This window comes from Lampris incognitus, chromosome 15, assembly GCF_029633865.1.
Source record: "Lampris incognitus isolate fLamInc1 chromosome 15, fLamInc1.hap2, whole genome shotgun sequence".
Classification (NCBI taxonomy): domain Eukaryota; kingdom Metazoa; phylum Chordata; class Actinopteri; order Lampriformes; family Lampridae; genus Lampris; species Lampris incognitus.
In genome coordinates, this window is record NC_079225.1 from 17,550,341 (window position 1) to 17,566,562 (window position 16,222).

Below are 16,222 nucleotides of genomic sequence, written 5' to 3' on the forward strand. Positions count from 1 at the left end.
GTGGCCATTGCTCTTTCTCATCCAGGAGCAGAACATTGGGAATCTGGTTTTCAAATGTCTCCTGGTGTTTTTCTCTTATGTTCTGGAATTTCTCACAGTTTAGGAGGAAGTGTGTCTCTGTCTCGACCTCACCTGCTGTACAGTGACCACATATTCTTTGCTCTTTTGGTAGTCAAGATTTTTTGTGTCTGCCCTTTTCAGTGGCTAGACTGTGGTCACCAAGCCTGTACTTGGTAAGGATGTGTCTCTGCTGACTACCTCTGACAGTGCAGAGATAGTCAGCCAATTTCTGTTCTCTTTTTAGGGCCCAATAACACTCTAATTTGTGTTGTAATTTGGTTTCTGTGTCCCAAGTATGAGTTTTTGCATTGTGTGATGATGTGGTTTACTCTAATCTGTGGTTGGTTAGCAGCACTAGTCTGAAACTCATCTATGTCAGTGGTTACAGGGTCAGTTAGTTTCAGAACCAGCTGACTGAGGGGACTCTTTCTTAGCTCTTGGATTTGGAATGCTTTAAATTGCAAAGTGTCGTGGAGACTTGATGTAAGGTGCATCCAGAATTTAAATGATCTTTGTTGGATATGGATTATCAATAGGAAACAGCCTAATTCTGCCCTGCATGCATTTGTTGGTGTTTTCCTTTGTACGTTTAGCAATTTTCAACAGATTTCTGCATGCAGGGCTTCTGTTGGATGTTTGTCCCATCTAGTGTAGTCTTGCTGACTGAGTGGACCCCATACTTCACTTCCATATACTGCAATGGGCAGGATGACACTGTCAAAGATTTTGGACCAGATTTCAATTGGGATGTCTGTTTTATAGACTTTTCTTTATATTGCATAGAAAGCTCTTCGGGCTTTCTCTTTAAGTGCATTCCCTGCCAGACCAAAGCTTCCCGAGGCGCTGATTGTCAGTCCCAGGTAATCGTCATTTAACGTGTGCTCCTGGGCGGTGTTACCTAGAGTAAATAGGTGTCTCCTTTCCTGACACCTGGGCTTCTTCTGGATGATCATAATTTTTGTCCTCTCTCTCTTCTTCTCTCCTCCACTCTCTCTCGCTTCCTCGCTCTCTCTCTTCTTCTCTCCTCCGCTCTCTTCCTCTCTCTCTCCTCTCTCTCTCTCTCTCTCTTCCTATCTCTCTTGCTCTCTCTCTCTTCCTCATTCTCTCTGTCTCTCTCTCTCAGCCCTCACCTCCCACATCAGTATCCCTGCCATGCCTGCCTCCTTGCCAGCACACCTGTTCTGTCTCTCAACAGTCAAACTAATGGACTCCCTCTCTTTCCAATAATCAAAGTTCTTTAGCCCCCCCCCCCCCCGCTGTTAAAACCCTACCATATCACAGAGCCACAAAGGCCGGGCTTGGCCGGTCCAGGTCTGAGGTACTGTATACACAACTGATAGAGAATGATTGACCCTTCATTTTCAGCAAGGCCAAATACCTTGGTAGCCTGATTGACGTGATTCTTGATTACATGCCAGTCATGGAGACCCGGAGTGTGTGTGTGTGTGTGGGGGGGGGGGGGAGAGAGAGAGAAAGGCAGAGAGTGATTGTCTTGTGTGTTAACTTACGTTGTGTTCCTGTACATCCTAATAATTTTGTAGTAATTCACGTATCCATATTCATGTGTGTGTGCATGCTTTGGCGTGTGCCCACCCCAGAGAGTAGACCCTGCAGTGTCTTGTGTGTATTCTGTTGATCAGGCTGTACTTTGGGTCCAAGCAGACAGCCCAGGGCCCGTTGAAACTCCCCTCGCCATTATTATCCCCACCAGTCAGGGATGCACACGACATCTGGACAAGAAAAAAGGACATACAAGTTATTGGTGGTGCTTTCCAAAGTTTTAATCGTTTCAGGTTTCTTCCAAGGAGTAGAGGCATTGTGACATCACGACCGAAAGACCGTCTTGATGTAGCGCGGAAAGTGTAAGAATAGGATTGTTGTTCCTAATTTGTGTTGTTCAGGGGAACTATTAAAGTGTGACACATGCCACAAGTGTTGCTGACTAGAGCTGAGTTTAATGTATAGACTGTTATGTTAATAACGTCAAAACTAAGCCAGTTCGAGTGCTTTAACTGTCCATTCTGTAGAGTTTAGAAAGAACAGAACAGAATGAAAGAGAAAGATTCGAACCCTCAAATTGTTGCTTGAGATTGATATTTTAATTATCATTTTTCTTGAAATAATCTCTTCATCGTCATTATCCTCAAACACCATCATTATTATCATCACACGGAAAGTAGGCGATAACATCTCCACAATAGTGCTATTTACAGTATTTCTATAACCCGCTCATTAGAGAAACCTTTTCACAGTATAAATGTAAACAAATCACAGGCATCTTTGAGTTGTACCTCAATAACCATAAATCACACGATAGCCACAGTTAATGAGTCCCACGCATCCATGCAAATCTATACAAACCAATTCATCACATTTGCTGCTGGGAAGATCATTCACATTGGTAGCACACACCTTTCATGTTGCTTTATTGTAAAATAATAGCCCTTCTTTCTCCTGCTTGTTCTCATTTTTTTTTGGGTGATGGCAATGGGAAAAGAAATAGATTGATCTTGTACACCTTGTCCTAGTGCTCAAAAATAGAGTCGGGTACTGCACACACACACACACACACACACACACACACACACACACACACACACACACACACACACACACACACACACACGCAGAGAGAGAAAAAGAACAACTGGGCCATGTTGCAACATTCTTGTAGCTTTCTTCAGCTTTTCATATGTGGGTCAGACATACAGCCTGCATATCCACCTATACCCTTTCATTCCATACACTGCAAAAATTAAAGTACTGGAGAGTATTGGTTCTTGGATTTAGGAAAGGAACGTTAATTAGTTTGTGTGTTTGATTGCACTCTTCGGATGCAGTAGCTTTGATTGTGTTAGTGTGTACGCAGTCATTTGTGCATCTGTCACTGCCTGCTTTGGTACTGTATGGGCAGGATTTAGCAAACGGGACAACACAATAAGTGGGAGTAAGTTCAAACAATCACACAAAAGTGGTTGAATGTGTGTGTGGTGCATTGACACTGACCCGCGTCTAAATGTTTGCCTACATACTTGGAAGTGTCGTTTTCGTGAGCTCTAGAGGGCAGTGTCACATTTACAAAACCAAATTACACAGGACTAGCAGGAAATCATAATCTGATGCAGGGACGGCTGGTATAAATGGGCTAACAGGGATAAGCCCTCCCTTATCTTTTACAATAAAGATGAGAAAATTATTGTTTAAAAAAACTTAGAACATCCATTAACTGAACCGCTTATCCTGCTCTCAGGGTCACTGGAGCCTACCCCAGCAGTCATTAGGCAGGGAGATACCCCCCCCCCCACACACACACACACACACACACACACACAATTTAGTATGGCCGATTCACCTGACCTACATTTCTTTGCACTGTGGGAGGAAACCGGAGCACACCCACGCAGAGAACATGCAAACTCCACACAGAGGACGACCCACCAAGGTTGGATTACCCCGGGGCTCGAACCCAGGACCTTCTTGCTGTGAGGCGACCGCGCTAACCACTGCACCCGCCCACGTTAGAACAAATTATTTTAAATTTTGGTGCAACCTAAGAGCAGCAACAGCACTAGTCACAAGAAAAACACGAAGTACATCTAAATGGGCTAATTTTTTACAGCCCAAACACAATTGCGTCAGCTTCCATTCATCTTCGTGCTACGTGAGTGACAGGCGTCTTGGCACGCCCCTTTGATCTTTTGACCAATGACAGCACAGATAGTGAAGTGCCACTTGTGTGAGAGTGGGAAGGGAGAAAAATGAGCGACTGCGGCAATGGCGACCGCCGGCGTTAGCCTGAACGAGGTGGAATATTTACTTTCTCATCCATTTTCTTCAATGTCTTTGGGGGGAAAACTGGAAGTGAAGAGACTGGGGACACGTTGTCCAAACGATGTTCAAATAACACAAAAGGACAAACGACAAAATCGTAAGTTTTGTGTTACTTGGTTTCAACGAAAGGACTGGCTAACGGCAAGTGTAGCTAACAATTCACTTTTCTGTTTCCTCCGCTTGCTTTTGGGGGGGGCGTGGCTTGGACCCAGCAAGGAATTGTGGGTCTGAAACATTTATCCGACAAAATTAGGAAACAAGAATGCAGCACAAGTCACACTGGAAGTAGTGTAAAGCTATCAATGCTGGGTAAAGTTAACATCACCTGTCAACTTGATGAGGGCCACCGCATCTCTATACAGACACACAACGAGCTGGTAAAGAAAAACAGGCATTCATTGTCACAGATTGCGGACTGTATTACATGTTATGGGGCACGTGAGCTAGCTCTGCGGGGGTCCGACGAATCCCCGACTTCACTCCAGCGGGGGGGGGGGGTGTTCTGGACCTGTTGACCAGTTCTCTTTTTTTGGATAGCCAGTTAGCCGATCGCCTGTCAAACACACAGGTTGCCAAGTACACATCTAAGACAAGTCAATATGAGTTGCTTGATTATATGTTAGCTATGGACAAATATTGTCTGATGAAATATCGCAGGCACCGTTTCTGGCTGTGCAAGCTGATGAGACAACCAATGTGGCAGGTGTAACTAAGCCAGTGAGTGATGGTGCTCAGGGAACAATCTGAGAACAATCTTCAGAGCACCGAAACATTGAATGAACACCAAGAGCCATCACAACCCCCATGACATCTGCAGAGTCAGAGAGGTGTTTCAATACACTTAAGAGGATCAAATCATTCCTCCGTAGTACTATGGGACAGGATAGGCTGAACACCCTGGCTATGCTGTCTCATTGAGCGGGACTTCATGAAAAAAATCACCGGACTTCAGTGACATGGTGATTAACCTGTTTGCATCCCAGAAAGGTCGTCGATGTGAGCTTCTCTTCAAATAAGGTAGGCCCAAGCCTATAGACCTCTTAAAAAATCATCAGACACGTTTAGCTTTCCTGTTTACATATCATTTGCCTGTCTTCTATGATGACTGTTATTTTTGCTGTGTTTACCAAATTGTTTTATTTGGGACATGTTTGACACAATATGTTGCAAAATAGTTTTGATAAAAACAGTTCCAGTATGTATTAGCAGTCGTTTCACTTGGGACACGTTTTGTTGTGCATCTTTAGGTGAGCCCTTTTCTGACACTGAAGGCTACATGATTCTGCATTCTGTTTGTTCTATCAGGTAGCATATCATTCCATCATTCTTGCATATTTTATTCTAGTTAAAAATGGCTTGTGCTAATGTGTACAGAGAAAAATACTCATTGTGTGTGTGTGCGCACGCGCGCGTGCGTGAGAGAGTTTTTTTGGCATCGGGCTTATACTTCTCTATAGTGCTGTTGTAGAGCACCTTCTATAACAAGGTATATAGTGTCATTGCTGTAACTTGGTATCTCAGATGTTATGTTGCTGTAGCTGCAGTGTGAACTATAGATGGGTATACTGTATTTGTTAGCCCACCCACCCAATATCACCACCAGCCGTGACTGGGTTTATTTTTGTCTCCTTTTTATTTTTGTTTTCTATTGTCTATGTCTTTGTTCGTACCGTTGTATATGAACATGTGTTCAATAAAGAATGGAAAAAAGAAACCAAACAAGTGTGGTGACTAAGGAACAGATACATACACCAGATTCTGGTGTATGTACAGTGCATCCGGAAAGTATTCACACCCCTTCACTTTCCCCACATTTTGTTATGTTACAGCCTTATTCCAAAATGGATTAAATTCCTTTTTTTTCTCATCAATCTACATACAATATTCTATAATGACAAAACAAAAAGGTTTTGTAGAAATTTTTGCAAATTTATTAAAAATAGAAAACTGAAATATTGCATTTACATAAGTATTCACACCCTTTATTCAGTACTTGGTTGAGGCACCCTTGGCAGCGATTACAGCCTCAAGTCTTCTTGGGTATGATGCTACAAGGTTGGCACACGTATATTTGGGGTATTTCTCCCATTCTTCTCTGCAGATCCTCTCGAGCTCTGTAAGGTTGGATGAATTAAAAGCATCACATAATTTAACTGCAGAAGCAGTGTTGAGAATGCAAGAGCGTGTTTTAGGAAAGGGACTAAGAATAGAGAGCTTTAGTGGAACTTTAAAAACAACAGCTTTATGGTCAATTACAAGCATATCCACCAGATTAAGACACTCGAGAGAGAAACTAGATGAGAGTACAAGGTTTAAAATGTGACCTTTGGAATGTGTGGCCCCTTTAACAGATTGAATGAGGTTAAATGAGTCTATTAGATCTAAAAAATGTGAGGTGAGGGAATGGGAAGGACAACATATATGAATATTAAAATCACCAAGAAGAAGCACTGTCATATTTTGGCATGACAATGAATAGAAGCTCAGAAAACTCAGAAGTAAAACCAACTGAATTATGGGGACTATAAATGAAGATGCAGAGTAAAGGGGGAGGGCCAGAGATTAAGAGGAGGAGATAAAATTACCAAAAGTAACAGGATGGTACTTAAGACCAAATTTATTTTAAAAAAAAACAACAAAAAACAAACAAACAAAAAAAACAGCTAGGCCACCCACTCTTCCAGAGGCCTTGGGAATATGAAAATATGCTAAATCAGGGGGCCCAGCCTCAATCAGGGGAACAGTGTGAGCCATGTCTCTTTAATCATAGAAAAGTCCATATTATTAGAAACAATAAAATCATTAATGATAAAAGACTTATTACAAAGACTCTCACAACACTCGATGCCAAAATTGTGGGGTGTCAAAGCAGAGTGAAAAGAAATGGGAATACAGCAAATAGTATGTAAATTGCAGATATTTGCTCCAAATATTAGGTTGTTACTACTGTTAGATATGTTGTGTGGATGAGAGGCCCAGTGCCTAATAGACTGTATAGGGAAAACTCCTGGTGAGAGAGTTAATGACAGATAAAGCCAGTAGGGGGAGCTAGCGGGGGGAACAGTACTGTGGGGTGCCACAGCGAAAATTGAGGTAGAGAGGAAGGTAGGGTTGTGTGGACGAGGGTCATTGAGAATGAAGGGTTTAAACTAATATTGAGGTTCAAGGAAGGAAATGATATAAGGAAAGTTAGTCTGGTGGCGTTATCCCGCGGCTTGAATGAGAAAATTGCTGGAATTTTGATGGTGAAAGTGTTGAGGGATGGCAGCTTGCTAATCAAGTGTAAATTATGAGGCGCAGAGAGAGAAAGTGATGAAGTTAACTAAAGTGTGCAACAAAGTGGTGGAGAAAGCCAAGACAGGTGAGGGGCACTTTGTGAGCTGTGTTATATATGGGATTCCAGTGGAGCAAAAGTTTTGAGATTTGAGGTCAAGCATAAGAGATGGTAAAGTTATTGGCATTAAACATCTGCAAGTAAGAAGGGGAGGAGAGAGGGTTGATATTTTATCAGTGTTGCTGGATTTCCAAGAGAGGGTGTTGCCTGATAAAGTAACAGTGGGATATATATATGTAAGGTACAATAGAGTGTATGTCCCACTGCCTTTGAGATGTTTCAAATGCCATATGGACATATTACAGTAGGGTGTAAAGGGAACAACAGTGTGGAAGGTGTGTGGAGGTGAGTATGAATATGGGAAATGTGAGGATGGGGCAGAGATGAAATGTGCTAATTGTTGAGGTGCACATACTGTGGTCTATGGTGGCTGTGAAGTGAGAAAGAAGGCAATGGAAATACAGAAGCTAAGAGTGAACATGGATATATCTTATGCAGAAGCAGTTAAGTTGGTTCAGAGGGAGAGAAGAGTGGAGAGGAGAGAAAAATAAATCTCAGAGAAGGAACAGCCAACTGAACAACTTGTGACAAAGAGTCAGATGGGAGATGTAAATATATTGCTGATGAATAAGGAGAATTTTGTGCATTTCATGGCTGAAGTACTTAACTACACTTTCCAAGCAAAGGGGCGGTTTCCATCTTTCGTTCGAGAGGGAGATAAACTGAAGGCCAACCCTTCACTTCCCGACTTAGGCTCACTAAACTCAGCCAGGGATTGGGAAATGCGAGTAGACTTAGGCCAGAAGCTCATCTTCCCGACAGAGATCGCAGCAACCACCTTGCGACCAGACCTCGTCCTCTGGTCCAATTCTTGCCAGCTTGCTTACATCATTGAGCTGACAGTCCCCTGGGAGGATGCAATCGATGAAGCGTATGAGCGTAAGAAGCTGCGATACGCCAACCTAGCAGCCGAAGCAGAGGACAGAGGCTGGAAGGTGTAGGTGTGCCCTGTAGAGGTGGGTTGTAGGGGCTTTGTTGCCAGCTCCACAGCAAAACTCCTGAGGGAACTAGGAGTCATGGGGCAGGCCCACAGGAGAGTGATCAAAGAGCTAGCCAACACTGCTGAGAGGACTAGCCACTGGATCTGGATCAAAAGGAGAGATGCCGTCTGGGCTGCCAGGGTGAACAGCTAACCACAGGTCACACACCCAGGACCGATCAACCTGTGGTGGGCCTGCCTCAGCGGAGGGTGTCTTGTGATAAAAGGCCGAAACACCCTGTGATGCTGAGGTACACAACTGACGATGTGTCCTGGTGGTGGCAATGTCACCTTGGCAGACATCTCCAGTTTAATTCCCACCGAAACTGTTGCAGTGCAAATACTAGGGATTTTAACAACCAGTCCTTTTTTTTTAATCTCTCCTCCCCCTCCCTCTGATCTGCCGACAAGCGCAGCATTACAGCAGCAGTGAAAACATAGCGTGGCTACCTAACTTTCGTTTTTGCTCTCTATCAAGAACAACTGATGATGGCAAGCAAAAAAAAAAGTAGGTTGTCTAATATTCACCTCTTTCAGCCGTCTTGGACAAACGAATTCGGATTTATTTCACAAAAGGACCGAGCTGTGTGCACTCTGCTGTGAAAATGTGTGTCAAACTTAAAGTGTAAAACAGCATTTTAAAACAAGGCACAAGAAAAACGTCAAAGATAAGGCTGATAAAGCTGAATTAATCAAGAGGGCAGTGGCCCAGTACAGGAAGCAAAGCAGCGTGTTTACAACCCGATGTGCCGCCCAAAACCAAGCTACAGAGGGCAGCTATAAAGTCGTACAGTACATTGCTTAACACAGGAAACCATTCTCTGGTAGAGTAGCCTTTATAAAGGAGGCTTACCTCAGCAGTTCGCAGGTCATATTTGGTGGGTTACCAAACAAAGACATGAACATCAACAGGATCAAAGAAATGCCCATTTCTGTGAGAACTGTAGAGGCGCATTACAGACATGGCTGAAAACAAGGCACTAGCAGACTAGTGGATGGCAAACAACGCTCTACGTCTGGCAGTCTAGAAGTCTAGCAAACTTTGTAAAGTGGCACTGGACATCCAAAAGGTGGCCAAACCCTGGTTTAGAATGTAATGCCGACATGTTTTGAAGAGACCTGGCTTAAACCTAATTTAGAATTTGTGATTCAAGGATATGCGTGTATAAGAAGGGATAGAGAAGGGGGTAATGGGGGAGGGTGTGCTACCTTTGTTAGGCAAGGTCTGTCCTGGGGTTCCCTTTGACAGAAGGTTTTTAAATAATTTTTTTTTTAGGTGGATACTTTATCTCTGTATTGGGAAATTAGTGTGTGCAAAATGCTGACAGAAAATTAAAAATTCATTAATAACTTTTTAATTGTATATTGCAATAATAATGTATGGTTTCACAAAATCCCACGGCACACCTGGACTTACCTCATGGCACACCAGTGTGCTGTGGCACACCATTTGGGAACCTCTGCAGAGTAATAGAAAAAGGGAAAGATCTGGAATATATAGTTGTTGGAGTTTGGTTAGGGGATGGAAGTTTGGTTATTGCGAATTTCTATAATCCATGTCATAGGTTAGAATCGGAGGCATTGGAGGCAAAGAAGTACTAGATAGAAGAAGGGTCATTTGGTGTTGTAATTATAATGCCCATTAGTACTCAAGGGAATAGGAATGATAGGATTGGCTCAATAGTGGAGGATTTGATGGACTCCATGGAACTGGTGGTGTGTTAAAATAATGGGAATTACACAAGAATTGATTGTAGCACAGGCAGTGAGTCAAGTATAGACTTGACATTAGTACCATAGTCCTTGGCAGGAATTTGTTTGTTGGAGGTAATGAGTCATTCAGCTGTTGACAGTGACCATTATCCCATTTTTGTATAAAGTAGGTTGTGGAAGCTTAGAAGATACATCAGAAGGGTGGATATTTGGAAAGGCTCAGTGGGATAAATTTAGAGAGATCAGTGATAAAAGTTTTAAAAATATAGATAGAGAACGTGATGTAGAAATATTAAATGGAAATGTAAGAGTTGCTATAATTGGGGCTGCTAAACAGATAATTATAAGCAAAGAGTGTATGAAAAGGCAGAGGTTAGTTCTGTGGTGGAATGATGAGTGTAGTGAGGTAATAAAGATGCGTAAAAAGCTTTTAAGGTATTAAATAATATCCACAATTTCCAATATTTCATACAATATTAAAGAATGCAAGTAGTGGTTCGGAAGACTTAAAGAAGCTAAAAAGAAGTATTGGAGATCATTGTGAATCCACAGGGAGAAGCTCTCCAATTGACCAAGTTTGGGGAATGATCAAGAAAATGAGGGAAGTAAGATGGGAAAGGGGTACCCAGTGTTGGAAAAGGGGCTGTGCTGGCTAGTAAAGATGAAGAGAAAGCAGATATGATAGCCAAAGCATTGGTTGAGGTTCATAGTTCTGGAAATATGTCAGAAGAAGAGAAGTGGAAGACAAAACAAGGGGGGGGGGGGCAGCGACCGGGACGGCTCAGAAGAGTTGGGTAATTGGCCGACTACAATTGGGGAGAAAAAAAGGGGGGGGGAATGGAGCAGTGGTCTTTGGAATGGGGATTTAAATTTTCGGTTGAGAAAACAAATACGCTTTTCTTTACAAGGGAGAAAATCGGAGCAGAGGTCAGACTGTATTTATATGGCAAGGAGCTGAAAAGGATAGGGTCATTCAAATTTTCAGGTATGTGGTTTGATGCTAGGCTCAGTTGGAAAGTCCATATCGATAAAACTGTAAATAAGTGTAAAAGTTTTAAATGTGATGAGATGTTTGGTGGGAACAGAGTGGGGAGCTGACAGGTCTGCTTTGAAAGTTATGCCTAAATAAATACATAAATAAAGGTGTGTGTGTATATGTATATATACAGCATTTTTTTCGAAACTGTCGATGGTGTTGTGAGTGCTCAACTAATGAGGAGCGGAATATCAACACAGATGTAGGATATATATATATATATATAGTGTGTGTGTGTGTGTGTAGGTTTAATAAGATCAGTTCTGGATTATGGCTGTGTGGCATAGGGGTCGGCATCCAAAACCTTGATGGAAAATTGGATGGAATACAAGCACAAGCATTAAGGATATGTAGTGGGGCTTTTAAAATTACTTCTGTGCCAGTGTTGCAGGTAGAAATGGTAGAAATTGTGTTGAAGTTGAGAAGACAGAAAATTACGATGACACATTGGGTCAATTTACAAGGACATAATAACCATCCTACAATAAGTGCTATTGAGCCGTGCTGGGAACATGAAAAAGGCCAACAAAGAGCTCCGGTTGGGTCATTATTGAAAACTAGTGAAATGGGTATACTAGATAGGAATTACCCTCCAAGTTTTGTTCTGACAGCTCTACCTCCTTGGTTTTTGACACAGCCAGAGATAGATCTTAACCTCCTTGAATTAATCAGAGATGAATGTGGGGGGGAGGGGGTTGTAAGATCTTTAATTCAAACATCAGAAGGAATTACTATGGTTATTTACAGATTTATACAGATGGTTGTAAAGACCCTAAGACAGGAAGAACAGCAGCAGCAATAGTAATCCCTGAACTTAATGTTGAGTATGGGAGGAGACTTGACGATGATATATCTGTTTTTGCATGTGAAATGATGGCCATGGTTATTGCTTTGCAATGTGTAGAGGACATCAGGCCTGAGAGAGGGGTAATTACATCAGATTCATATGCAGCATTAATGAGTTTAAAATATTCAACTCCAGGAGTAGAGAAGATTTATTGTTTGAAATACTACAATCACTATTCAGAATTCAACAAACGCGCTCGTCTGTTAGTTTTGAGTGGGTCCCTACCCATGTTGGAATTGATGGGAATGAGAAGGCGGAGAAAGCAGCAAAAAGGGCTTTGAAGAGTGGGAGTAATCACATTAAAGCAAATATTAGTAAGTCAGAAGCTAAAGCGGTGATTAAGGGCCAAATCAAAAAGATGTAGCAGAATGAATGGGACAAAGAAAGTAAAGGAAGATATCTTTGTAAATATAAACCATTAGTTTGGAGTGTGAGGTCTGGGGGATGAAATAAGAAAGGAGAGGGTTATAACAAGATCAAGGAATGGTCGTACTGGGTCTAAACAGTTCGCTGAATGTGATTGGAAAGCATAATAATGGAAAGTGTGAATATTGCGGAGAGGAAGAAACAGTGGATTGTGTATCATTGTATTGCCAGAAATATAACTCAGAGAGAGAAGTTTTAAGGAACACACTAACAGAGTTTGAAGAGCAAAATATCAGAAATATTAAAAAAAAAATCTTCAGGTGACAAGTGTTGGAATCTCCTTTTTATGCATTTATTTATATTAACTAATCAATTGATTAATTATAATTTGGTTCCTTTTATTTATTTAATTATGTCTATGGTGTTTATTGTTTTGATTGTATTTCTTTGTTTGGTTGAAGTATTAGAGAAGCTTTAGTCCACACTCCAGATCAGTGGGTGGTGGTATGCACCTGAAAGCTGTTTGCCAACCGCCAATAAAATCAGAGGGGGGTCTACCAGTGCCTGTGCCCAGGGCCTGGAACGCAAAGGGGGGCAGCAGCACAAGATTCGGCAACAATGCCTGCATGAATGGCAGTGCCAGGCCCAGCACCGAGCATTTTTGTTGCTGATCATGTGAAGGGCCCTTAACTGGTTGTAGTAGGGTCTGGCTAGCAAGACTACCCTGGACTGGTGTGTTTCTGAGGCCGGGTGTTGGACTACAGCAAGGAGACAGCAACATGGGAAACAAAGGGGTGAGAAGAACAGTCAGGATAAGTGAGGAGAAGGGTGTCCGGGTAGTGTAGCGGTCCCTTCTCCTGTCTTCCAACACGGGGATCGCTGTTTCGAAATCCCGTGTTACCTCCGGCTTGGTCGGGCGTCCCTACAGACACAATTGGCTGTGTCTGCCGGTCCACATGTGAGTGTGTGTCCTGGTTGCTGCACTAGCGCCTCTTCTGGTCAGTCGTGGCGCCTGTTCAGGGGGGAGGGGGAACTAGGGGGAATAGCGTGATCCTCCCACGTGCTATGTCCCCTTGGTGAAACTCCTCAGTGTCAGGTGAGAAGACGCGGCTAACTCCACATGTACGTGTCGGAGGAGACGTGGTAGTCTGCAGCCCTCCCCAGATTGGCAGAGGGGGTGGAGCAGCGACCGGGACGTCTCGGAAGAGTGGTGTAATTGGCCAGATACAATTGGGGAGAAAAGGGGGTAAAAAAAATCCCCCCCCAAAAAGAAAAAATAAGTGAGGAGTGTTATTTCTTGTTTTTAAAAAACTGTTAGCAGCAGATTGGCAGGTTGATTAAGGAGGCAAACTGTGGCCAAACCTGCTGAAGTCTCCTTCACAAAGCAGCTAGGCCGTATGTATAGTGTTTGAACCTATTCCAGACAGGGACAGTGGAAGCCATTTAACATTAGTGACAACAGGATGACAACACAACAGTTACTATTATAATATGATGCCATCTCATGTTTTCCTAATCTTTTTGCTAAAATGAGTCTCGAGTGTTGATATATTATTCCGGTTATGTTTTGCATCCCTTTTGTTAGGGGTCCAAGCAGCGAAGCTGGTGGAACCCTGTTGTATTTGTTAGGATTATTATTATTTTTCTCCGCTAAAAGTGTGTGAGGCTCAGCAACCGTAAGTCCTAGACCAACCAACTTTGGTACGTGGATTCCTATGGCCCCCCACTACTCAGGCACCACAAATCACCTATGTCAGCCAGATGGTGGCGCTATAACAAGGGGTCATGCGTAATTCCCACACCATAAGTCAGATCAATACAAAACTGCACAGACCTATGCATCTGAATGTGCTCTACAACTTTGTCATTGGGACCACATATGTCAGCCATATAGTTTGCCCGCCATTTTGACTTGTATTAGTTTAGGCGCGGTTTCTCAGCTAAACGTGTCTGAGGTTCAGCAACCATAAGTCCTAGACCAACCAAATTTGGTAGGTGGATTCATACGGCCCCCCACTACTCTGACACTATAAATCCCCCATGTCAGCCAGATGGTGGCGCTATAACAAAGGGTCATGCTTAAAAGGCCATAACTCCCACAGTATAAGTCAGATCAACACAAAACTTAATCGACCCATGCATCTCAATGTGCTCAACAACTTTACTATTGGGACCACCTATGTCAGTCATATAGTTTGCCCACTATTTTGACTTATTTGGTGTGGAAGCGCTGCAGCGCTACATACCACACGCCAGGACACCTGGGTATAACGACATACTTTTTCTTTTTACGGCAGTCGGCTAGGATGCAAGAAATCAGACACCGTCTGGTCCAGTTTTGGAAACTGGCACATGTTTCTGAAGCAATGGAAGTGTTACGACATTTTAAAAAATTACGGTAATCGTCTAGGACACAGGCGACCCAAGTAATCCGACATTATCATATCTAGTTGGAAACTCGGGTAGGCTACTGTTTCTGAAGCAAGATTCTTCAATCTTTATTACATTACCAACAGCGGTTTAGTTTCATGTTGAAACGGTAGTCTATTACAGGCTAGGTGTATAAAAGGCCCCTACGTATCATAGCGTTAATTATTTACGTTGGGTGAAGGTATATGATCATGAGGACAAAACCATTCAAATAGCTCCATAGGGGGCGCAACAGTGCCAATGCTTGGACCCCTCCCAACACCGCTTGCGGCTTTAATTATATATGTAATTATATCCTATTTTCTCTTGTCTGAAACGTGTTTGCTGCAACTATGTTAGTTCCCCAAGGTGATCATTAATGTTTTATCTACTATAAACCAGATCTATTACATACACTGTTATTGCAATAGTTTTTCTTAATGACATCAAAGATGCCTCCATCACTGAACTAAAACTAGCACAGAATGTGTCTACCATAACCTTTCAAAAAAAATTATGTCGGGGCATCTGGTGGCTTGATGGTCTATTCCGTTTCCTACCGACACAGGGATCGCTGTTTCGAATCACTGTGTTACCTCGGCTTGGTTGGGCGTCCCTACAAACACAATTGGCTGTGTTTGCGGGTGGGAAGCCGGATGTGGGTATGTGTCCTGGTCACTGCACTAGCGCCTCCTGTGGTCAGTCAGGGCATCTGTTCGGGGGGGGGGAACTGGGGGGACTAGCGTGATCCTCCCATGCACTACGTCCCCTTGGCGAAACTCCTCACTGTCAGGTGAAAAGAAGCAGCTGGTGACTCCACATGTATCGGAGGAGGCATGTGGTAGTGTGCAGCCCTCCCCAGATAGGCAGAGGAGGTGGAGCAGCGACCGGGATGGCTTGGAAAAGTGGTGTAATTGGCCAAATACAATTGGTAGGAAAAAAAAGTGGGGGGGGAATCCAAAAAAATAAAAATAAAAAAAGATGTCCATATCACTTCAATCTTAACTTTTCTTCAGAGGCTTCTTGTTAAAAACTGCCAAGTCCTTGTTGAAGCCCTGAACCCTATTCATTATAGCCCAGCTTTGAACTTTTACACATAGATAACATGCCAAACCTCTGCCAGCATGTGTGTGATTCATTAGGTTCCACTCAGCCATGACTGCCTGCCACTCAAAAGACAAAATCTCTGTTTGCTGTTTCCCTCTCTCTCTGAGTTCGTGTGTGTGTGTGTGTGTGTGTGTGTGTGTGTGTGTGTGTGTGTGTGTGTGTGTGTGTGTGTGTGTGTGTGTGACTATGTTGTACAGAGCTACTTTTCAGATTGTGTAAGCCTTGCTGTGGAGCAAGAGTTGTGCCTCACTCCTAACAGCACAGGAGGCCGACTTGAGGTTTTGTTGTTTTTTCACTTAAGGCCAATGTCTTCCTGAGCTTCTTTAAGAAGAGGAGAAATAACTGGCTCAGACTGAGAAAATGCAACAAAAATATGGCTCTATCGTGCAACTTTCATGTAAGCAAGAAAAAACTGTATGATTTTGTGTGTTTGTGTTTTTGTGTGTTTGTGTTTGTGTATCCTTGCATTGTCCATTGTGT

At 42.9% G+C, this 16,222-nt stretch overlaps 1 protein-coding gene across 1 annotated transcript in view; it reads right to left on the minus strand.

Annotated features, from left to right (window-relative positions):
- The window catches only part of mettl24 (methyltransferase like 24), a 63,623-nt gene that overhangs the window by 12,758 nt on the left and 34,643 nt on the right, over positions 1-16,222 (minus strand). Inside the window, exon 3 of the mRNA XM_056294711.1 lies at positions 1,654-1,790. Coding sequence (XP_056150686.1) covers positions 1,654-1,790 — 137 coding nt within the window. The remainder of the gene's footprint in view (positions 1-1,653; positions 1,791-16,222) is intronic.